A 24221-nucleotide genomic window follows, 5' to 3' on the forward strand; every position below is an offset into this window, starting at 1 on the left:
ATTTTTTCCTTTTTCCCCCCAAAGCCCCCTGGTACATAGTTGTATATTTTGTTGTGGGTCCTTCTAGCTGCGGCATGCGGGACACTGCCTCAGCGTGGTTTGATGAGCAGTGCCATGTCCGCGCCCAGGATTCGAACCAATGAAACACTGGGCCGCCTGCAGCGGAGCGCGCGAACTTAACCACTCGGCCACGGGGCCAGCCCCAATAAAATTATTTAAAAGGCACCACATGTAGGGAATGTGCCCGAGAGATCAAACCCTCCTCCTGCCGTCCTCTAGCTTTGCTTCTGGAAGGGTTATGGTTTGGCCTCAAGCAAACCTAAGTTCAAATGCCATCCACTAGTTTACTCTGAATATCCTAAACTTTGCAGGCTTCGACTTTCTGATCTGTAAAATGGGAATAATAATGCTTACAACGCTGCTATAAGGATCAAAGGTAATGTTTACAAAGCCCCACAGTACCTAGAACCCAGTGGGCACTCAAATACTAGGGATCATCACTATTTTTCAGCCGCTGGGGGTGTGTGTCGGGCAGCTGTGTGTGTGACAGGAGCTCTCAGTGTTGACAGGACCTCATCTTGACACACGAAGAAGTTTGGGAAGGAAAGTTTTAGGGGCTGGGCCATTTCAAACGGGGCATTGTGTTTGGAAAGCAGTAAAAAGTGAAAAGGACAACAAGAGAAGCAAGAGCGCTATTTCACAGCATAATCTAAGGGGGAAGTTCTGAGAAAACGGTCAACAAGCGACTATGCCAGGCCGTGTGCTCTGCTGTGCAGGGCAGCTCGCGAGGTTAGAATACAGTTAGCGGCCCTTTGCTGTATACTCACCGTGGGAAGGCATGAATCACGAAGGTATTAAAAGACTCATAATCATAAAAAAGAACAAAGAGAAGGAAGTTTAAATTCATTTAGTCCTACCTTTCATTTTACAGATGGAGAAACTGAGGACAAAGGGATAACATGACCTCTTAATTGGTGGCCTGCCCTGCTTGTCATTTGATGTGAGGTGGCTGTCAGGGTCTGATGGAGAAGTCCAGGGACATCTCTCCCTGAATGTACTGGCCAGGCTTGTGCTCCCCGTTCTGAAGTTGACCTGCTTCTAAAGCCTTGCCTCTCTGGAAGGAGCTTCAATGCACTTTGAGTGTGTTAACAGAGTCAGGACTTTCAGCTGACCCTCTCCCTTTCACGGTATTAGTTCTACTGAGTGATTTGTTAAACGGAAAATACCTGAACTGTGTCATTTCCTCCCTGCACACGCTTCTGCTGGTCTCATATTCCAGTGTCTTTCATACCATCTCGTGGTATGCAACCCATTTGGAGAAAAAAGATTCTTTTTTTCCCCTCAAATTAAGAGTCTAGTTTAAGACTGTTTCCTGACCTTAGAAATTATTGTGTCTTTTTTTGTATGTTGGTAAGACACATGACATAAGTTTATTTGCAATCCAGTAAAATAGCCCATCTTGCTTTTAGAATATAATTGACAATAGAAACACTTCTTGAGTGCTCACCTTCTAGTTTGGATAATATAATTGAAAGGTTCAGTAGCAATTCAAGGCCATACACGATTAAATGCTCTAAGAACTCAGAGGCAAAGATGGCTGCCACGAATATGGTCCTAGAAGGCTTCAATGGGGCAGCTAAGGTTGGAGCCGAGCCTGGAAGAATGAGTAGTGTTACTGCTGTGAGCCCCTGAGGGCAGGGACCAGGACTCATCCTCTTTGGAAGTATCTAAAGGGACCCTGTCTCCAGTGCCCAAGAGTACTCAGCAATTAACGTTTGTTGAACTGAATTAACTGATAGCTAGAGATGACAGTGGAGGGTTTCCAGGCTGGAGTAACAACATAAACAAACCCCCAATGCACTGATAAGCCCTCAGTGTGAAGAAACTCCAAGAACTTTCCAGCGACAGGAAGGCTTCCTGTTGGAAAGTAGTGAGAACAACAGCCCAGGTTGGACGGGCCCACTGAGGCCAAGATCAAAGGGTTCCATGTTATGCAAAGGCAATGAGGAGGCACGGTAAATTTTTGGCTTGAGAATAAACAGTATGAAAATTAACCAGAAGTATGAGACAAGAAGGTAAAAGCAGGAGGCACTTTAGCTTTGTGCCCACCAAAGGGGACATCCTAGGTTCAAACCCCAGCTCTGTCATTTCCCAGCTGGGCCATCCCGAGCTTAATGTCTCTAAGCCTCATATACATAAGTTCTCCTAGATATGACTTAGAAATGACAAAAGGACTTACTGCATAGGATTATGGTGAGAACTAAATGAGATAATTCACAAATTGCTTAGTTAATATAATGCCTGGTGCATAGATAGCCCTCAACTAATTCACAGCTTAAAGAGACGGCCACTGGAAGCAGGAAGTACTTGCCATTTTCCAACTCACTAAAATGTCCCACTAATTCACCATTCAGGAAGGCTGCAGAGTCCGTATCGCACAGTTTGTAAATTAAATTATATCCTATCCTTTCTAATTGCCCAACTCTAACTCTCTCACACTCCCCATAAGCAATCTGTTAGGCAGCTGAAAATAGTGAATTCAATTCTTGTACCATCTCATCCTTATTCTCACCCACACAACCAGCTACTGCCAGGACTGGATGGAAAAGGACTAAAAAACTTTTCAAGCAAGTCCCAAATTCGAAGATCCCTTCTTTGCTGGCTCCAGGGATGAGCCTCCACCCAGCAGCATTATGTTCTAGATCACTGGTTCCCCACAGGGGTCGTGGGTCAGCAGGAGCACAGAGTTACTGCAGGAGGCTCACAATTCAATGCGGGCTCAAGCCATCTTGCATATACACCTACAATGATTTCAAATTCTTTTCTGATTAATAAATTACAGATTTATTGTCAAATGTTACTGATTCATAACATTTGGCATTATATATTTTCCCAATCCACAGACGCTAAATACGCCACTACTCCCAGGGGAGGTTCCTTAACATCTTTTGACATTTTAAAGCAGATTGCCTGAGTTCGGTCGTCCGGAAAAAAGACTGGAGCAGCAAGACAACAATTACAGGGTACCTGTCTTAGGTAACATGGAGCTGTGTGCCTAGGGCCACAAAAACAAATGCCTTAAAAATAATGCAGCCAGGGAAGCTATTAAAATAAGCAAAAAGATGTCAGAAATGGCCCTTTCTCTTGACTCCAAGATCCTAGGGGAGATTTTCAATGGCAAGAAAAATTTGAAATAGGAGAAGTTTGCTTCCCCTCCACTACCCCCTAAAATAGATGTCAGTACACAAAGAGATAGACTCTCTCCACATACAACCCCAGAACTTTTATCCAGAGAGGAGTCAGCCATGAAAAGTATCAGAATGCAAACAGGAGAAAAGTTCATAGTCCCACTAAGTAGCTCTTACCTGTCCTGCCATTGAGGAGAATCGACTTGCCCTCCAGGTCTCCTCTCATGGGCACAACTGTGATCTTGTACTCCGTCCCCGGCTGCAGACCTGCGAACAAGCAGCCAGTGCTGAAGGTGAGTACAGGCTCCAGATGGAGGGGGTGGGAAGGGGCATCAGAGCAGATGAGATGAAGTTGATGGAGCTCCCAGTCCTTTCTTGGGCCACTCAGTACTTATTCCCCAATATTATTTATAGTCCAAATGCTTTTCTGCTCCTAACAATCCTTTTCCCTCAAAAGTGTCTTTACTTCTCATTGTAATAATTAGCCTAAATTTTTGCCTTTTTTTCCTTTTCACTGATGTTTTGTTATTTTTCTGTAGAAGCAACTTGAATGATTTTCCTCATGGTATAAACATTCAGCCTCTGTGGGCAAAATGCAGATGAACAGCGGCATGTGGGAGGCGCCCTAGTTTCCACTCCACCAACACTGCGAACCCCAAGACGTCTTCTCAAGATGGAACTCAGAGTGGACAGCAGAACAGGGCCCCAGAGGAGTCCGTACCCTGGAGCCAATAAGCCTGAGGGCCCGTCCAAGGCCGTATGCTGACTGGATATTCATGATTGTGTATTACTTTTCTTAAAGAGGGCCCTGAAAATTGTGTGAGCTTCGGGAGTCGCAAAATGTGATCCAGGCCTGCACAGCCCCGTTGCCTTGGCAGCCGTCTGATTTCCAGCTCTCACAGCATTAGCCCAGTCATCTGGGACAAGGACCTCCCCAACCCCCAGCCTCCTAGCACAATTCCTTCCACACATTGTGCTAAACAAACCAATCTCTCTCTCCCTCACTCTCTCTCTCTCACACACATGCACACACACACAGGTCTTCTAGAAGGAATGTCCGTGTACCATCATATCCACCCTGAGACAAAGAGTCTTCAAGAGGACACTGGGCCTCCAGAGTGGGCTCACGTCGGGGAGTTGCCAGGGTCAGGGTTCCAGTGATCCCTAAGGCCACAGGCCCCTTCACGCGCACTGGAGTGGCGCAGATGCCGGGCCCTTCTGCACGCCCTGTGCTCGCCTCAGCACCTCCAGCAAACATTTCACATCCCCAGTGTTGGCTCTTACCAGTGATGTCATATCGGCTCTTGGGGTCACTGCTCTTGGGCACCGTGACTTCAGCCACCTCCTGCCCTGTCAGGGGGCCGTACCGCAGCTTGTAGTAGTCCACCTCAGTCGGGGGGTTCTCCCACTCCACGTCGAGGGAGTTCTCAGTCTCGTCTGTCACCCAAGCAGTGCCAAGCACAGCAAGATCTAGGGCAGGGGTCAGGGAGGGCAAGAGAAAGCAGTGAAGAGCAGAGGTCCCGCAGGTCTGTGGCAGGCTGTTGTCTACCAGATCAGCCCCTTTCTTAACACCTTGAGAGCAGGCTTCAGCCCCAGGACACAATCCTTAACAGGTGTCTTAGCACCGTCAAAGTAGCAAACAACTGTTGGTTTTCACATTGCGCATGGAGGGCAGACTCTGCTTGGGGAAAGGCTCTTCTCCCCATCCCATCCCATCGGATGCCACACAGCCCTGAACTGTACTTCTCAGGCCAGCCATCCAAACGCCCAGCCCAGGGGTCAGGCCGCTCTGAACTAAACGCTCACCCGTTAGCAGCAGAGCCCCTGCCCTCAGAGACCCCACCCGGGACGCGAAGCTCAGGCCCCTCCACGTAAAGTTGGGGAAACGCAGTTCAAATTTTCGGGAATATAACAACTGATGATACAACCAGCTCCTTCCTCAGTCCCCTAAGTTACAGCCCTCGCCTCTCAAACGCTCCTGAATGGATTCACCCTAGGCCAAACTGTGAAGTCGGGGAGTTTCAGCTTGGTCCTTCTGAGTCTCCTTCCGACACCTTCTACCAAATTTCAGCATCTCCACCAGTGACCTGGTGTCTTCATGCTGCCCAACCTGTCCGTCCTGCGAAGGAGGAGAGTTACTGTACACATTTACTCACAGTAAAGTATTAATGGCTAAGTCTTCATCCCTCCACTCAGGAAAAAAATGGAATCATAATAATTAATACAAAGGAACAGATCGCTGATGTGGCTCCATGGGAAGAAATTTGAGGTGGTGGCTGGAAAGGGGACTAGGGTCTCTGGAGGCACTTTGAGTCCAACGGCCATATCCCAGGCCGATGTTGCCTGGCCTGAGACTGGGAACAGGGAAGACAAGCTCCCAGACTCTCAGGCTGGCCCCCTTCCTCAGTCACACCCCCACCTTCACACCTTGGTGGTGTTCCCACCCAGGCTGACTGCCCCCTTGTCAAGGACGAAGGACAGAGAACTCGTGCACCAGTCAGGGGTGAACTCAGTGATCTCCAAGCCCTCTGGCTCTGAGTGTTTCTGATTCACTCTGTTCTGGGTAAAGAAGCTCGCAGAGCCTTTTCTCTGAAGCATTTCCTCCCACCTGCTGACTTCCACCTGCCAGCCTCCAGGTCCTTCCTTTAAACCTGGGAATTCCTTGAGGGAACAGGTCAAGCAGTGAGTAACGAAAGGGATTCAAGGATTATGAAAGGGGTCCTACATGGCTCGCAAATGAAAAAGAAGGAATTTAATAAAAATGTTCAAGATTTTCACGGGGATAAGTGTCTCTCGGGTTGAGATTCCCCTGAGGAGCAAGTAAGAATGGGTTTGACTGGAATCAGATTAGACAGAAAGACACACTTCTCAGAGGCAGGACTTTACAAGCTCCTTTAGCAAGAAGCTGGGAGGGGAGGCTAGGACTTTCAGAACAGATGTCTCTGCTCTGCACTGGGAGGCTTGGGCACCATCCCGTCTGAAGGCAGAGGCAGCCATAAACAGAAAGGGAGAAAGACGAAGGCAGCCCGAGAGCTGGGAGCTGGCCTGGCTCTCGCAGGTGGGCCTCGTGTTCTCCCATGGAACAAGCAATTTCACCAAACATCCCCATCAGGCCAGCCACTCCGTGGCCATGCTAGTCAAGATACAACAAGACCATCCTGTGACCACATCTAACACAAGCGAAAACAGGAACACTGTCCAAACCACAGAAATGACTAAACATCCTCTCTCCGGACTAAGAGGAGTGACGGCTCCTTCTTCCCATCGACAGCTTTAGCCTCCCTCTGGGCTGCCCTCTTTCTAGATAAGATTCACTGAGACACCAACCACAGAGTTACTCCCACTTCCTGACAGCATGCAAACCAAAGCAAATCTCTGCTTCCTTAAACCTTCCGCCAAATCACCTAACACAAGCCCCAATTCTACCCTGGTCTTTCTCACACTCTCTGAGGGAGACACGCATGGCCCCCAGGGTGTGTGTTCTCACACACTGCAATAGTCAATAAACCCAACTTGTCCAACTACAGGGGCGTTCCGAGGGGTCTCTGGCTGGAAGGCAATGACAAAGACAATCACAAATTGTGCTCCCAGGATGACAAGTCCCTCGTGGCCCTTTCCAGCACTGAGCCATCTCTACCCACCCTATCCGCAAAAGGACAGGCAGCCTGATGTTTCTGCAGGGACACTGTGTGCCAAAGGCCTGACCATCTGCACCTGATCTTTCCCCAGGAGTTTAGGGCAGGATGGAAGCAGCTCATTTCTATCGACATCTAGAACAGTGTCTGGCACATAGTAAACACTCAATAAAATAGATTGAGTGAAGGAATGAACCAGAATCCATCGAACAACTAAGTTTCTCCAAACCCTTGAAAATCTAAGCTGCCTCAATGACTTTCATGAGGAAACAAGAAGTTCTAAAGAGTAAGCACGGATGCCTGTCCTTCTAAACATTTTGGTAGCATTTGGTGGAGCCCTGAAATCTCCGTTTGTCCCTCCAGATCCATCCTCCATCCTGCTCTGTATCCCAGATTACGACCTCTATGAATTACATTAGCCAGGTTCCCTTGCCCTCTGGCTTACGGTTGGGTTCAGCCAGAAAGAGTCACCAGATCAGAGGGCAGGAGAGAGAATTCAAGCAACCCTCCTGGTGGGGACACAGTGGATTACCTCCATCCCTCTACCAAAGGCACCTCATCAGGCAGCCCTCTCCTACAGCCCTCTCTGGGTCCCAGTACCAACACCCACCCCCAGCCCTTCAGGTTGGGTGGATCCCCATTGACACTAGTCCTAGAGTGTTTCACCACCCAAACCCTACCCACACCTTTGTAAATAACCTCATCGTTACACTTTCTTCAATTACCCTGTTTGTTCCTTCTCTTTCCTGCTGAGACCAATCTGATTCAGGTGGCTTCAGCAGATCCCCAAGCAATCCCAACTTGAATTTGCTGAATGGCCTCAGAGGCTTGGTGAGGGCCTGGGATGCAGGTGTGTGTGGGTGCAGGACAACCTTACTAACCTCAGGGACGGAGAGGACCCCCCTGAGCCCCAATCCAGCAGGCCGCTATCACTGGCTTGGAGGGCCCAATAATCAGAGGGTGGAGGCAGGGGAGACAAGAACTGAGACTTTTCTCCAGAACCTAGGATTGCAGCAGCTGTGTTTTTCAAATCAGAGCAATGGCCTGAGTAGTAAAAGGGTATTTGTGGGGACAGTGGAAGAAAATGTTTAAAATGGGACCTCTCCTGGGAAAGCAGGAGCATCTGGCTGCTTCCTTACCCGTGGTGGCGAGGAGATGCTGAGGGCTGCTGGAAATCTCTTTCTTCACGTTGCGCAGGCTGACTATGTACTTGGTTCCAGGCTGCAAACCGGTGATCTCATAGGTGTGCTGCTCCTTGGGCACTTGGATCTGCTTCCCAGAGAGCTCCTTCCCCAGTTGGTAGTAGCTGAGCAGGTAGTGGTCCACCTCGCTGGACGGCTCCCAGTTCACCAGCAGGGAATCCTCCGTGCTCTTGAGCAGCTGCAGGCCCTGGGGGGCGACCACTGCATGCAGAACAGGAACAGGCATGGAGAGGGTGAGGAAAGACAGCTGGGCACCATTCTTGATGCCCCCCGGTTATCTGGCCGGGAGTTAATACTGGTTGGCAGTTCATACGGATCCCCTCACCCTCAAACACACACACACCCAGAGCCATTAGATCATATAAGACCACTGGTCCTTAAACCAGCAGCACCAGCATCCCCTTGGAACTTGTTAGAAATGCACATTCTCCGGCCCCACCCCAGACCTGCTGAATCAGAAACTCTGGTGGGGCTCAACAAACTGTGTTTTAACAAGCCGCCCAGGGGATTCTGATGTAGGCTAAAGGTCGAGCGCCCGGCACAGGACAAAGTGCAACTGATGGTTAAATGGTGCTGCGGGGGACGGCGGGTGCTGGGACCCGGGCGGGCCCAGGCGCATCTCCGCTCTCACCCTGGGAGCAGTCGAGGCCGGTGAAGCCCTCCTCACAGTAGCACTCGCCCGTGTCGCAGAAGCCGTGGCCGCTGCAGTCGCCGGGACAGCGCCGTTCGCTGCAGTCCTCCGACGTGAAGTCCTCGTGGCACTGGCACACGCCGCGCACGCACACGCCGTGCCCGCTGCAGTTCTCGGGGCAGGCGGGGTAGGCGCAGTCGGCCCCCACGTAGGGCTCGTCGCACACGCAGCGGCCGTCCACGCAGCGCCCGTGGCCGCTGCAGGCCCCGGGGCAGGCGGGCCGCTCGCAGGCGGCGCCCTCCCAGCCCTGCTCGCAGAGGCAGCTGCAGGTCTCCGGGGAGAAGGTCCCGTGGCCACTGCAGTGGCCGCTCACACCTGCCGGAGAGAGGAAAGGCAGGAGGCTGGGGGCCCGGCGAGGGCTTATGAGTGTGCGTCTCCTTCCCTGGAGCCCCTGAGAGCGGGCCCTGATTTCCGGGCCCTGCACGGCTCTTTCTCGGGAGGAGGGTGGGGCCCACGAGGAGGACAGGCGTCCGTCCGCCCTTTCCACCCCGGGCAGGACGCTGGCCCGCAAAATCTACAAACACGGCCTCCTTTGCTGCCTGAGAAGCCAGGCGAACCACGCTCTCCTTTCCCTTCTCATCCAAGCGCTCCTGTGAATTCTCCTGGTTCCCTCCCCTCTAAATCGTGGTAATTATCTAGTACTTTTCTATGAAGGCGCCTTAAAGGCCCCAGCCCGGACGTCAGCGGGTCCGCTTACACCAGGGGCAGGGCTCCTAGGGCAGGCAGGTGAGATCCAGGCCTTGTCTTATCTTGGCCAGAAAGGGCTAGACACAGGAAGGCTGCGTCCTTGGGAAATAAGCCCAAATCGAATCCTGGAAAAGTGGACCTGCAGAAGCGCCGAAATAGCCCAGTCTTATTATGGGGGTGAGGGGCGGGGGAAGGGATTCACCAGGACCCCTCTCTAACCCTAGACAGCAAGAGACAGTTGAAGAGGGGTCAGTCAGCCCTGTCCCTTCACCAGCGCCCACCTCTGCTTCTCAAAACACCCTCTTTCCTTCCTAACAACGTTTGATCTGGAGGCGCCCTAGGGTGGATGCACGCGGTATTGTTCATGCAGTGTCCCCAGTGCCTAGTTCTGTGTCTGGCACATAGGAAGTCCTCTTAACAGTACCAGTTCCTTTGGGCATAAAAATGTATGCTGAAGTTCCGCTCGTTATTATTTGGATCAGCCTGGGCAGTTTATGTTCAAAAACAAGTGGTGATGGGCGGCTCACTATTTGTAAAACTGAGTTGTATTCTTTATTACTAATAAACGAGTTAACAATTTGCAGAGTATCGACTATGGGCCAGGAATCTTATGTACATCGTCTGTAGTTCTCAGAACTGGACTAGTCGATAGAATTATCCTCATTGGACAGTTGAGGAAACTTAAGGAATTTGTCTAAAGTCACGCAGCTAAAAAGTGGCAGGACTGGGATTTGTACCCAGCCCTGTCCAGCTCCAAGGCCGTCATCTTTCCTCTCTAGCCCACTGCTTTCCCTCGCAGTAGAGATCGGATCCACAGGTAAAACAGCGCCGGGAAGCATCCTCATCTGGAAGCATTACCCCAGGAGTCCAAACTCACTGCAACAGTTGCTGGTCCCTCCCTGCTCAGGTTTACAGATGCCCCCTGCAGCTAATGCCAGTGACGAAGGCCCCAGAGAAAACCCAGAGTGAGAGGTGGGAATGCACCAGACTCACAGAGTGCTCATAAGAGGAACACCTTGAACAGAGAAGGTGCTCATTAAATGTTTGTTGAATGAATACCAGATGGCAAGCTCACCAGCAGCTCCTTGGCAGCAGCACCGAGCACTACACTGTTCCTTCACCTCTGCCATCTCTTCTTCCAGCTTCTTCACCCGGGCCAGCAGGTCCTGGACGCTGCCTGCCAGCTCGCAGTCCTTCTGTGGTGTCTGCAGGCGGATGTTGTGCCTGAAGATGATGTTGTGTTCCTCGGCCTCCCCCGGGACCAGAAGTGAGGCCCCATCATCGCTGAGAGGCTGGGGGTTAGCCTCCACCTGCACCAGGGCAGACTTGGGCACATCAATCTTGTAGGTGTGGCTGAAGGTGACCTGTTGCTCCTTGTCGCTGCAGCCATGAGGCTCGAGAGCAGCCGGGGCCGAGGCCACCAAGAGCACAGAGCCAAACAGGAGCCCCAGGGGGAAAGAGAAGATCCCGTGGAGACCCATCCTTGGAGAGACAGGAAGCAACCCCTCCAGGAGGCCTGTAAGGAGAAACAATGCAAAAGAAAGCCATGGAGACTTGCTGACAGAAATTGGCCTTTTTCGTGGATGCTACGAGTCCCCAGGAAGCTAGAAACTAGCTGAAAGATTTCATGCTATGTCTGCTGAGGATCCGAACCAAATTACTTTTGCTTCCTTCCTCACACATTGCACATCTCTGCCTCTGGTCTTTGCTTACACTGTTCACACACCTGGGAGCCTTCTCTTCACTTCTAATGCTGTGCTCACCTGCACTTTAATGATAAGGAGAACAGCCATCTTGTATTGAAGACCTACTGTGTGCTGGGCTTTGCTCCCCCTAACCCCTAATCTTTACAACAACCCTAATATTATCCTCGCATTCACACTACCCACAATAACAGCTGCACAGAGAGCACGGGCCATGTGCCAGGCACTTTTCTAAGTGTCCCACGCTTATTGCTTCACTCAATCTTCACAACAACCCTTCGTGGAATATACTGTTACTACCCCCATTTTACAGATATGGACACTGAGGCACAGCTACCTTAAATGACTTGCCCACAGGCACACAGCCAAGAGTGGCAGAATTTGAACCCAGATTGACTCCGGAGTCCATGCCCATCGCCACCATGTCATGCTGCCTTGCACAGATGAGAAGACCAAGGCTTGAAGGATTGAGCAGGTTGTCCTGGGTACCACGGCCAAGAAGGGCAGAGCCTATACTCAGACTCCGGACCAGTGTCCTGCTCACCACCTCTGCCCACGAACCAACAAAAGATCAGAATTTCTAAGAAAAATACCTTCTCCGTGAATTCTTCTCTCATGGCCTCTTCCCTCACCCCAGCTCAAACTCGCTCTCCTTCTGCCAAGCGTTCAGGGAAATGCGTCGGTCCCTCTGTGGGTCTTTTGTCGGTTTATCTTGTGTTGTAGTTACTCTGGTACTCAACATGTCTCCCGGCAAGGCTATGAGCCTCTTAAAGACAGGCCCCAAGGCTGATTCCCCTCGGGGCCCTCCCAAGGCAGGAGCACAGAGTCCCGCAGGCCGAGGGACTCAGTCACCTCAAGTCCGCCGGTGCTCAGGTGGCCCGGTTTGTCAGTCAGGCCAGGCACCAGGGCCAGAGCAGGCTGTTGGGTGGCGCCTCCTCTGCTGCCAGCACGAGGTGCGAGCCTTCAGCACCTTCCCCAGCCCCTTTCCGCCAGTGCCCCCAGCCCCCATCCAGGACGGCACATTCTTGATCCCCATCGAGCCGAGGCAGGGCAGACCACAGGAGACCTCGTCAGCACCTCACGTTTACTCACGGGCACTGGGTCACCAGAACACCTCTCCACGGGGCTGGCACGGCACCTCTCTCCTAGAGACCGAGCTGCGGAGCTGCCTCCTGCCAATGGGCTTCTGTGACCAACTCAAGACTCATAGGCATCTGTCTGAGACTGAAGAAGTCAGGAAGCCTAGTCCTTTCCTGGTGGCTGTCCCACTCAAGCCCAGGCTCTCCCTCCACATTGTGAGAGGCAACTACGTGCTAGAAAGACAAATCGACAGGTCCCAGATGTCTGGTCTTGTGAAGCCTGCTTATCCTGAGCTTTAGTCTCCTCGTCTGTAAAGTGGGTCGACAGATAATGCCCGCTTCACTGCACTGGATGTGGAAAGCTCTCAGCGCCACACCCATCATAAGCGCTCAGTAAGTGTTTTGACGTTTATTTTGTTTTTCATCAACTACTTAGTATGACTTCCTTTTCTTTCTCATCTTTTCTATTGTGAAAGTTGATATCTTTATGGAAAAGAGCATACAACATAAATTATATAGTTTTGATGAATTGTTACAAAAGCAACAGCCATGGAGCCACCACCTGGGGTTAAGAACTAGAATATTGCCAGCATCCTAGAAGCCCCGCATGCCCTCGCCTGAGGCTGCGTCTTTTCCAGCTCAGTGGTTAGAGTCAGCACAACGCCATCAAAACAATTGACCTGGGCAGATAACTTCATTAGTCAAGAAAGGAAGAAAACTTCCTAGTCATTAAACCAAATTTTGATACTGTGTAAAATCTTTAATTTTTAATAGTCATCATTAGTGTCAGGAAGTAGAGGAAACAGAGGACAAAGGGCCCTCGCAGAATTATTATTAAAAATAACAATAATATTACAATACTATTAAATGTTATTTGTCCAGTTGCTACTATGTGCCGGGCATTGGCCAGGTGCATTAATCCTCACACCTACTCTGTAAGATTGGTGCTACTCTCCTTGTCCCGGGTAAGGAACCAGATGTAAAAGGTAGCCACCAAACAGGGGTTATCCAGCTGGTAAGTGGCACAGTTGGGATTCGAACCCAGGTCCATCTGATTGCAAGCCTGTGCTTGGCCGTGCATCGCTATGATGTTCTGATACAAATAACTCATGAGTCCAGTATACACCTGTCCCTGTGCTATTCCCGCCTTTGGACAGATGTGCTGTATGTTATACCCAGGGGACGTGCTACCACTGTGAACTACACAGGACAGACCGAAGGAGAGTTCTTCTTCATGTTACCCCGTTGCCCCGCTCACTCCTTCTTGGCTGTTCCTGTTATACAAAGCACATATTATTGATGATGATAATAATAATAGCTCACCTTTTCTGAGCACTTACTACGTCCTAGGAACTGGGCCCCACAGCTTGCAGATGTAATGGAACAGTCAGTGGAACGTTTCTTGTTGTCATGGGATTTGGATGGTGGGTAATAGGTGCCCATACATTTTAAGGAGAGATGCTCCACAAGAGGTTTTCTGGCAGTGGGAGGTTGGGGTGAATAGAGGCTGGAGGGCAAAGAGACCAGTGCCTGCCCCTTGCCCGGAGGAACTCAGAGATGGCCGTTTGCCTAGAACAAGCTGCCTAGCAGACAGTATAGGGAGGACACAGTGGGAGAGGCCTGCACCCCAGAGTTTGGGAGACAAGGATATGTAGGTCCTGCCATAAGTCACGGTGATGCCACAGAAATAAGGCAGCTGGGGGGCAGAGCTGAGGTGCAGCCTCACCACTCAACAGGAGTGTGCTACCCCAGGGGACGAGCTGCAGGAGCAGGTGCCCAGCAGGCAGGATGGGGACTGTCTGAAGAACCCACAGAAGGTTCGCGGAAGAGGTGGTAGGTGGAGCCAGCAATGGGAACAGCTGCCCTAACAAGGGCATCTGATAACCAGAGGGAACCACAACCCCAGCTAAATAAACACACCTTTTCCCTTCTCCTCTGAACCTCGCTCCCTGCTTCAGTCAGCAACCACGGGAAGCCAGAAGCAGCAGTGCAAGTTGTGAGGGAAGTGGAGGAAGAAAAGCGCCAGACCCACCACGGTCCCCTGCCCTCCCGCTCACCTGCAGATTCCAGCATCAGGCCTGGGCCGGGTGAGAAGAAAAGATGTGGCCTGGATGGGAACTGAGGCTCAAAGGCATCCAGCAATGTGCCCATGATTATGCAACCAGAGGGCCAGGCCACAGAGTCGAACCAAGTGCACCATGTCTGCTAGCTGAGCCCATAACCCCTACATGCTTCGGCCATCCCTGGTGACCACACAGACTGACCTCAAAAGCCCCTTCTTTGTATAGGGCAGCACACAAGTTTCCATGGTCCAAAATCCCCTTCCTGGGCAATAGTGGAACCAAACAGGCAGACTTGAGACTTCTCCGCCCCCTCCTACCATCCATCCCCCTCAACACTCTGCGCTCATTCTTCTCCGAGACATAAATGGACTGCAGATGGTTTTCTGAAGAAGTTCTGAATGAATGCAAAAAAGCCACAGACTCTTGCCATAAACCGCAGGAAGCCATGTAAAGCCCCGTCTCGCGGTGTTTGTTTCCTGAAGCCTGGAATATGAGAACCCCCAGAAGCCCTGGTATGAGCCCTCGGTGTCGCCTGTCCTGAGTTGTAACAAGATATCCCCGCTAATTGCAGCCTGCCAGATTCCACGCGTTGAGCTCAGATTTTCCTGGGCAGAGGGATTGCTCGAAAGAAGATGGGGAGTTGGGGGTGGGAACCCTCACCCTAACACTTCTGTCGAGTGTAACGAGCAAGAGGAGAAGCCTCTGGCTCTCTCTCCAGCACGTGGCGGGAGAGGCTCGCCTTGTGCCACAGCAGAAGGAAAGGATGACTTCACCAGCCCTTTCTTGCCTTCGCAGACCACAGACAGGGCTCCACGGGGTGGGGAGGGGACAGACAGGGCAGCAAATGCCACCAAGAAAAATGCAGGAGAATAAGTTTCCAAATGAAGATGATTATTCCATTGAGGACTCGTTTCTCAGGGAAAGTGAGGGAATGCTGTAGGAATGTCTGAGGCAAGGGGGGTTTACTCGCGGGGATGTGCGTGTAGGAAACCACAGGAAGCCAGGAGTCCCTGAGACCCAGCCTCGCTGACGCTGATCCTGTCTTCAACTCTGACTGCAGAGGGGTGGTGAGTGGTGTGGGGAGGTGGGGGCAGAGGCACATTAAGACTCAGAACAAATGCTGCCTGATGCTGCTTTTTCGAAAAAGGCTCTTTGAGGCGAGTACTGCCGACCGAGAGCCGGATGGATGGTCCCCTTGGTTCTGGCCCCGTTGCAGGGCTCTACATCTGTGCTCTATTCATTCTCTCTTGTTGACTGCATCTACTCCTGTGGCTCTAATTTCCAGCCAAATACTGACAGCTCCCACATCTGTGTGAGTTCCTAGCCCAGATATCCCTGTAAGCTCAAGGATGGCAGTGGCCCTGACTGTGTTGATCCCCTCTGCATCCACAGCTGCAGAGCAAGTCCTGGACAAAGTAATATTTTGTGTATTCAATCATAATAGCCACTGGGTTTTGTTTTGTTTTTGTTTTTTGTATTTTTTTTTATGAGGAAGATTGGCCCTGAGCTAACATCTGTTGCCAATCTTCCACTTTTTGCTTGAGGAAGATTGCTGCTGAGCTAAGATCTGTGCCAGTTGTCCTCTGTTTTGTATGTGGGATGCTGCCACAGCATGGTTTGATGAGCGGTGTGTAAGTCCACACACGGGATCCGAACCCATGAACCCCAGGCTGCCAAATTGGACTGCACAAACTTAACTACTGTGCCCACCGGCCACTGAGTTTTCTGCATATGTGTTAATAGATGATGGGCACTGTGCGAAACACTTTATAAACACTATTCTCATTTAATCCTCAGAATCCTTGGAATCAATTGATATCATTCTCTGTTAGAAGTGTTCAGAGAGGTTGAGTAACTTGCCTAAGGACCCACAGCTCATAGGCAGCAGAGCAGAGATCAAACAGCAGGTCTGTCCATTCCTTGTGTCTGTATTGTTCATCTCTTTGCTATATATACTGCCCCAAATGAGAAAATCCAATGAGGAGATCTCTATGTGTGGAAAAAAGACCAAGTGTCCTCTTTCCTGTCATGTTTAAGAGAGGGGTTCTTCTGAAAATAAAGGAAAGCCCAGGCATACCGGGTGCTCACTTAAACATTAATTGCTCAATGACTAAGTCCTATGGCTGCGCTTCCTCTGAGCAGTGCCAAGGTGACCCCTGGAGAGATAAATTAGTGTTTCTCGCATGGGAAGGTTAAATGCCGGCCACTTCTCGGGAGAGGCTGGAGAATTCCCTTCCTTGGAAACACGAGGTGGGCTTCTGTCTGCAGGGCAGTGGACCTACCCTTGGCCAGGGGAGTCCCGGATGGTCCTGTCCAATCCTAGGGCTGACGGCCTCCATGCCACCTCGTTTTCTCCAAAGAGGGACACACACTCTGGTCAGGAATAAATTTACTACTTACACTGAAGAGAGTGGCTGCCAATTTCTTAGCCAGCATTACAGATCTTTCTACTTAAATTCAGGGCCTTGTCTGGTTCCCTTATTACTTCATCCCGCCTTTACAGTCAACCACAAGCAAATGAGACCACAGCTCTGGGTTTTAGAAAAACTATTATCATGGATTTCCAGTGGAGTCACTTAAAAAGATTCTGTCCCCAAATGACGTAGTGGACATCATTGAACTATGACGAAAAGTGAGGGCGGTGGGTGGCTGGGGATGCATCAATGTCACAGATGTCATCTGGCAAGCTCGTCACTCCTTCCCCAATCTCTCCTGGACGTATTCTGCCAGGGATCTACAACCTGGGTGACTCTGGGGCCTTTTGACCTAAGTACTTAGTCCAGGAGAGCAAGTTCTTGGGTGGCTGAGGAGTCTCCCCGGCTCGGCTCATCCTGGGTTGGAGACCTCGGGCAACTGATTTCCCCTCTGGATATGAGAGCCTACAATGCGCAAGGCAGTACTGTTCCTACTAGGGCAGACACCAGGCAAACCGAGTACACAGGAACAATTTTATTTCTAGTCTCTGTGGCTTGAACTCTCTGCACAAGCATTCCATATAAGACACGATAGAGCCGGGTGTGAGTGGGCATGAGAAATTGCTTTTATGTAATAAGGTTTAAAACAGTCACATTCCAGGCATCATTCTGTCCCCCTACTCTTCTAGTTCAGTGCAATACACCCAGTGAGTGCCCAAGAAATCCTCCTAGATGCCTCTCCCACCGCCATGCAGCACCCTTTTCCTGAAGAACTCTTTCCAGAAAGTCTGCCCACATACCACAGGCTGAAAAGATTAAGGATGGCGTCCCTGACCAGCCTCAGCGCTCAGTGACTTCTTCGGGGGTAGCCACAGGCTTGTGTGGTTGTTTTATTCCGTCAACTGAATCCTAATCCTCCTTGTGGGGGCTCAAACGGGCGATGATAAGGGGAGCGACCATTTGCTAAGCACCAGTGATGTGCCGGGCTCCATGCTAAGCCCTTTTAAAGCTCTTCCCGGACCTCAGGTCAGGATATTCATTTACCCCACAGGAATAAATCACTTTCTCACAAAAACCCCCTCCTCTTGCTTTCCTGGGAATGCGCAGGCTCATGCACAATAAGAAGATAAAGGAACACAGGGCATAAATTCAGGGACCTGCCTCCCCTCGTCCAACACAACCCCCAGTCTCCAGAATGACTATTATTTTATACACAATTAGCCTTATCCCCCATGAGCATGAGGGGCATTTGATGACAAACTGCTTCAAATGAATGATCATGAAGGAAGGCACATGATGAAAAAGTCGCAATTCCCTTTTCTAGTTTAACATGTGGTTTTCCACATATTGAAATAACTTTGAAGTGCCAGCCTTCTATCAAAGAGGAGAGGCTTCTCCTTGCTAATTGCTAATGACTTGGCTCCTCCCGCACTCTCCGGGTCTCTCTTTAGACCAACAGCACACATTCAGAGGACGGCTGATTGGCACAAGCGGTGAGTGTACTGTGGTGAAACCAGGCAAAGCCCCTGCCCACCTAGGGATCAGGCCTGAGATCTTAGTGTCATCAGCTTGCAGACTGGCGGCTCCAGAGGCTGCTACAGAACCTTACCCATGATCTCACGTCTGTATCCAGACCCTCTAGGAGCCAAGGCTCTGGAATGAGTGGGGAATGGACCAGAGTTTCCACTGGGTCTGGGCACGATTTCCTCAGGCATCTTCTCAGGAACAGACCTCAGTCCACCCTACGTTTCAAACCACAGAAGGGGCTGGAATGGAAACCAGAAGCCACAAGATGATTTGATGTCATCTTGTCCTAATTTTCCTTCCTTCGGGAGTCATCTGCAGCCCCAAAACTTAGGGACATAGCAGGACTCAAAGTTGTATGAAAGAATATCAAGTCATTTTTTCCCTCCTCCCTGGCAAAATGATACTCATGTTGATCCTCTCAATTTCCTTTCTGAGTCCCTTCTCCCAGCTCCGTCACCTTGACTCTGAGTCTCCAAAAATGCCTAAATGCCAAAAGACACTGCTTCTTTCCACGCAGATCCTGGCTGAGCAGGTGTCACCTGATACCTGCTGATACTTTGGCTTCTCCAAGAACCGGTGGACCTTTGCCACTGCGGCTGACCTATGCGCACCTGTGGGCAGTTTATTTTTATATTAGGACTTCTTTTAATGCTTATATAAGCAATTTGAATTTCACGCTTTTAAGTGATTGTTCTCACTCGTTCTTTCTCCCTCCTCCAGCTCTACCCCAACCACAGAAATAAATAGATAAATAAATAAAAAGACCTCCAAAGACTAGTCTACCACATCATTGCTTGAAATGATTCAAAATGTTTTCTTTAAGGCATTGCGAGGCTAACAGCACGGGAATTGGGGGAAAAGAAGTTGTCTTCATACAAATAAGAATTAAAACCTATAAAATTGAATGTTTGAATAAACTTCAAAGCTCTTCAAGTGCATTTGCAAACATCATCTTAATTGGTATTTACCAAATCCAGAAAAAGGGGAAGTTATAATTGCATCCTGACCACAACTAAAATAAAAGTTCCATTGTAGGATTTAGAAAAACGTGAGCTATAACAGATAAATTGCAAAAAAACAAAGAGGTCTTTGACATGGTAAAGAAGCCAACAAAGAATAAAAAAGAGAAGGACGTGCTAGACTACAGGAAACATTCTCTATAAAAATCCATTATTCCAGGTAGAAATTTCCCGCCAGCATGGACTGTGTTTGGCCAGGTAGGAGGATGACTGAACCAAGTATACCCCCGGCTAAGGACGGTTCCTCAGTCCCGGGAAATATTTCCTAAGGGGGTTTTCACTCCTCATGGAGGTGAGAGGACACTGTTACCCTGCCTGGATGTCCAGGCTCAGGATGCGAGACGCATGAGCTCATGCCCCCCAGCTGCCTTCCTCCTTTTACAGGTAAAGCCTTCGGAGATGGATGCACTTACCTCGGAGGCTGCTGGGCACCACTTCCAACACTTCGCCAACTGGCAGCCAGGGCCCTGGGGCTGCAGACCTCAGTGGTGGTCGGTCCCACCTTCCCTCCTCTGCTCAGCTTCCCTCCCTGGGTTTAAATCCCATCCAGGCGAGAGGAGGAGCCAATGGGGACTCTTGGGTGTTCCCCTGTCTTCCCTGCGGGGACTCAGTTAAGAGATAATGAGCAATTCCTTCTTCTTCTAACTAGGAAGGAAAAAAAATACACATTTCCCCCTTCTTTTTTACATCAATTCTGCAGCAGCTAAAAATACTGGAGGCTGTTTCCATTTAAGTGGATCCAGAATAAGGTTATTAAAAGAGTTTGCCTGTCTCCTGGCTGGGAGCTGGGTCTCCGGGTTTGAAAGTGCATTTATAAAGACTCTTTGTCTTTTCTCTGTTTCAGGAGCTCTGGGACTTACTGCCTACCACTTTTAAAATAGGAAAAGACCTTTAGCACAGAAAGAAATGAGCAGAGACCCTCAAGGACAGACCCTCCTGTGACCCCCCACCTCCTTTCTCCATCGGCTCACAGCAATGAGTGGCCGGGCTCTGAGGATGGCTGAGAGCAAGAATAGCAGACCCGGGATGTTCAATTCCACAGCCCCCTCTGACCCCCACCCCTTCCCGGAAGCCTGCTGCACACCAGCGCAGAAGAGCTCGATCACCAGGAAAGGAAGTGGTGCCACGCTGCCTCTCCAGCTCTCAGATGGACAGGCGTTAATCCTTTCTATGAACCCGAGCTACCCTGATAGGCCACAGCCGACACCCGCTGCTCTCTCTCCCCTCTGCCCCTTTCCCGTCCCTCCTGGAATAGATTCTGGAGTGCAGATCTACAGCACAATGGAAGGAGCCCCCATGTTTGCAGTTCACCTCTGTGGGCATCGAATGGTGTTGGAGAGAAAGAAGAAGGAAGAGGACAGCAGAGCTGGAGGATAAGGAATTGCCCTCCGAAGTGGGAGGGCGCGTCCAGAGCCAGCCTGCCTGGAGCTGAAGCTTGTGTCTGCTACTTGCCAATGACCTTTGATTTAACCTCTTCCTGCCTCAGTTTACTCATCTCTGGAAGAGGAATAATATGGTTATGGTGAGGATTGAACGAGTTGATGCAGGTAAAGAATTTTGACTAGTCACAGGGACACAATGAGGATTCCATAAATGTTAGCTGCTGTTATTGTTGTAGTTATTATCATTATCATCATTTTTTATTCTTCCTGTATATCCCATGAAGTGGTCTGTGATCATCTCCGCCTCATCCTGGATGGGCTCGTAGTTCTCTGCCATTCTTTACTTACATTCACAAATAGTCCTGCTACCTGCCCCTGGAATCAAGGCCAGCTATACACAGAGGTGACCACTGCAGTGTGCCCCAGGCCCTGAACATTTCTCTTCTCCCTTGGACCTTTTTTCTCTGCTTCTTAAATAGGAAAGTCTCCGCCAGAGTCTCCTAGGACTCTGCTATCCCCTCAATTTGCCCTATTCTTAATTTCCTTTCAATAATTCTCCCCAAATGAGTGGTCTTTGCCAACTCTTTCCATTCCCCCATCTTCCATGCCCTGAGTCCATGTAACTAAACCAGTGCAGCAGACTCCTGAGAGACCACCCTCTCCGTCCTCTAGCCTGTATTAGTTAGGTGAAGACACACTGCAGTAACAAAGAGGACCCCCCAGGGCAGTAGCCCAACAAGACAGAAGATGATTTCTCTCTCACGTGACAGTAAAAGAAGGCCGTCCAGGGCTGGTAAGGCAATGCCACCATCCACAGCATGCAGCCATCTCTCTCTAAGGCTGTCTCCCAGCCAGTGCGGAGCGGAAGGAATGAGGCAGAGGGGAGTGCATGCCCATTCTCTAAAACACAAAAATTTTTTATTTTACATCATTTCAGACTTGCAGAAAAACTGCAAAAACAAACCCAAAAAATCCCCATATAACCTTCACCCACATTCTTCAAGTGTTAACATTTTACCGTATTTACTTTATCGTTCATTCTCTTGCTATATATTTTTTCCCTAGAACATTTGAGAGTAAGTTAAAGACATGGTTTACCTCTTTACCCCTTTACCTCTAAATAATTTCAGTGTGTAATATTTCCCCAAACAAGGACATGCTCTCACATAACCTTGATATAATGATCAAAATGAGGAAATTAACATTGACATAATGCCATTGTCTAATTTACAGACTGTATTAGAATTCTATCAGTTGTCTCTCTAACATCCTTTACAGCAAAAGAAAAACAATCCTACTGACCCATGATGGGATCCAGGATAGCTCACTGCATTTAGTTGCACTGTCTTTCGAGTCTCCTTTAACAGAGAAAGCTTCTTCAGTCTTTCATGTCCCTGACATTTTTGAAGAGTGAAGGTCAGTTATTTGGCAGGATGTCCTCAACTTGTCTGATGTTTCTTCACAACTAGATTTAGGTTGTGCATTTGGGGCAGGAATACCACAGAAGTGGTGCATCCTCAGTGCCTGATCCGGAGGCACTTGATATCCATCTGTCCCAGTGTTGGTGATGTTACCTTAGGTCGCTGGGTTAAGACTATGTCTCCCAGGCTTCTCTACTGTAAATATTTGCCCTCTTTGAAATTAATAAGTGTCTTGTGCAAAGATATTTTGAGACCACGTAAATATCCTGCTTCGTATTCTACTTGCTCCCATTAGTTTTAGCCCCCATTGTTGATTCTTGCCTGAAACAGTTACTATGATAGTGGCTGTCAAATGGTGACTTTTCTGGGTTTGGCCCTGTGGTCTGGTGGTTAAGTTCAGCACACTCCACTTTGGTGGCCTGGGTTCGATTCCCAAGCATGGACCTACACCGCTCATTGGCAGCCATGCTGTGATGGTGACACACATACAAAATAGAGGAAGACTGGCACAGATGTTAGCTCAGGGAGAATCTTCCTCAAGCAAAAAGAGGAAGATTGGCAACAGATGTTAGCTCAGGGTGAAACTTCCTCAGCAAAAAAGGAAAAAAGCAAGGTGGTTTTTCTAATTCTGTTGCTCCTTCTATGTTGATTAGATAGAATTTTACCGTAAAGAACTTTTCTGTCTCCTCCTCCTATCTTATCAAGTAATTATTTTATGTATATTCAAACTGACTCTTGTGTTCTTATTTTTTATTCTATGGGTTATATTTCCTTTACTGTCATTATTTATTTTGTTGCTCACATTGCTCAAGATTTGGCCAAGGGGAGCCCTTCTGGCTGGTCCCTGTGTCCTTTTAACACGCCACCGTCATTCTTGGAGCACTTCCTTACTTTCTGGATAGCAAATGATTCCAGACTCATCTTCCACTTCTCCTGTACCAGCCCTGGAATCCGTTATTTTTCCAAGGAGCACTGTTTCCTTTTATGGGAAAATGAGGTATATTTTGGATAAGTGCACAGGCTGGAGGGGGCGTACATCACTTCCTTAGAATCCCTTTGGGCAGAATTTAGTCACATTGATCATATGCAGCTGCCAGAGAGCCTGGCGTATCTCCAGGTGGGTGGTCATCTGTCCAGCTAAAGCTCAGGAGCCCTGTTAGTAAAAGAAAGGAAGGGAGAATGGACGTTGATGAACAACTCGTCTTCTGCCCCGGAGCCCACCCATACACCATTGCCAAAATGCTCTCCCTGAGTCGTAAAGTCATGTCACATCGCTCATCTGCTCAAATTGCTCAGAAATCCTCATTACTTACAGGATCAAGCTTCTAGAGTTCTCTGGAATTGCCCCATCACAACTCTTCCTAAACACCCCCATATCCAAACTCATCTCCCACTGCTTACAAATACAAAAGGTGAGCTTGACCACTCAGCCTCCCCTAGTCCCTGGCACACAAAATGCTCCTCCCTGTGCAGCCCCCACGTCCGGAGGCCAGGCCCATCTCCACCCCCTGAGGTCTGCTCTGATTTCCCTACTTGATTGCCTGAATCATGGTGAAATGTTCACTTTTCTAACGGCAGGCCCCAGAGTTTCTCTTCTGGAGGTAATTCACTTTGTGTAGGAAAGTACTTGGGATCCTAAGGGCGGGCTTGCAATGAAACTAAGAAACAAACCAATCAAAGCTAAACCGCTCGCAAGGAATGAATGAATTGGCAGTGGGAAAACAGGAAAGCTTGTGGAGATGGTGAGCATGAGGGCAGAGGCTGTGAGCTAGAGAGGAGTGGGGCCGGTGAAGTCCCAGAAGATGAATTACTTTTAAGAACAAGAATGTCTATTCAGTATTAAAATATTCGCTTTACTTTATATAAATCCCCTCATGGCCCCAAACCTTAGATTCAGTCTCCACACACACAGATACTTTTTTTGACTGGTTTGAAGGGAGAGGAAAAAATCAAAGGAAAAGAGCTGGCTTACACATCTGGGTCAGTGCTGCACAAAGAGAAGGAAACTGCCGTGAGCTGTAAGTTCCGAGGAAGCAAGAACCCAGAACAGACGCGTCCGTAGGTCACATGCCCCTCCCCCTGTCCAGGACAAGAAGCACGGAAATCGGTTATGGGAAAGCGGGGGGAGTGCTTTGGATTTGCCACAGGTTTGTAGGATGGAGGTTGTTTAGCTTTTATTTTATTTTAGTTAACTCTCTAAGAAAGGTGAC

The 24221-nt window shown here is 49.5% G+C and overlaps 1 protein-coding gene across 26 annotated transcripts in view; it reads right to left on the reverse strand.

Annotated features, from left to right (window-relative positions):
- The window catches only part of TNN (tenascin N), a 103171-nt gene that overhangs the window by 44308 nt on the left and 34642 nt on the right, over window positions 1-24221 (reverse strand). For 16 of the 26 annotated variants that reach the window (XM_070498031.1, XM_070498029.1, XM_070498027.1 and 13 more), the window contains 6 exons: window positions 21893-23164; window positions 10479-21490; window positions 8657-9031; window positions 7963-8226; window positions 4473-4658; window positions 3366-3455 (listed from right to left, as the gene is read on the reverse strand). In XM_070498031.1, the coding sequence (XP_070354132.1) occupies window positions 3366-3455; window positions 4473-4658; window positions 7963-8226; window positions 8657-9031; window positions 10479-10884 (1321 nt within the window). In that variant the 5' untranslated portion in view covers window positions 10885-21490; window positions 21893-23164. The remainder of the gene's footprint in view (window positions 1-3365; window positions 3456-4472; window positions 4659-7962; window positions 8227-8656; window positions 9032-10478; window positions 21491-21892; window positions 23165-24221) is intronic. The other 10 variants (XM_070498013.1, XM_070498020.1, XM_070498012.1 and 7 more) reach the window with 10 other exon arrangements.

The sequence above is a fragment of the Equus asinus genome, chromosome 25 (genome assembly GCF_041296235.1).
Source record: "Equus asinus isolate D_3611 breed Donkey chromosome 25, EquAss-T2T_v2, whole genome shotgun sequence".
Lineage (NCBI taxonomy): Eukaryota > Metazoa > Chordata > Mammalia > Perissodactyla > Equidae > Equus > Equus asinus.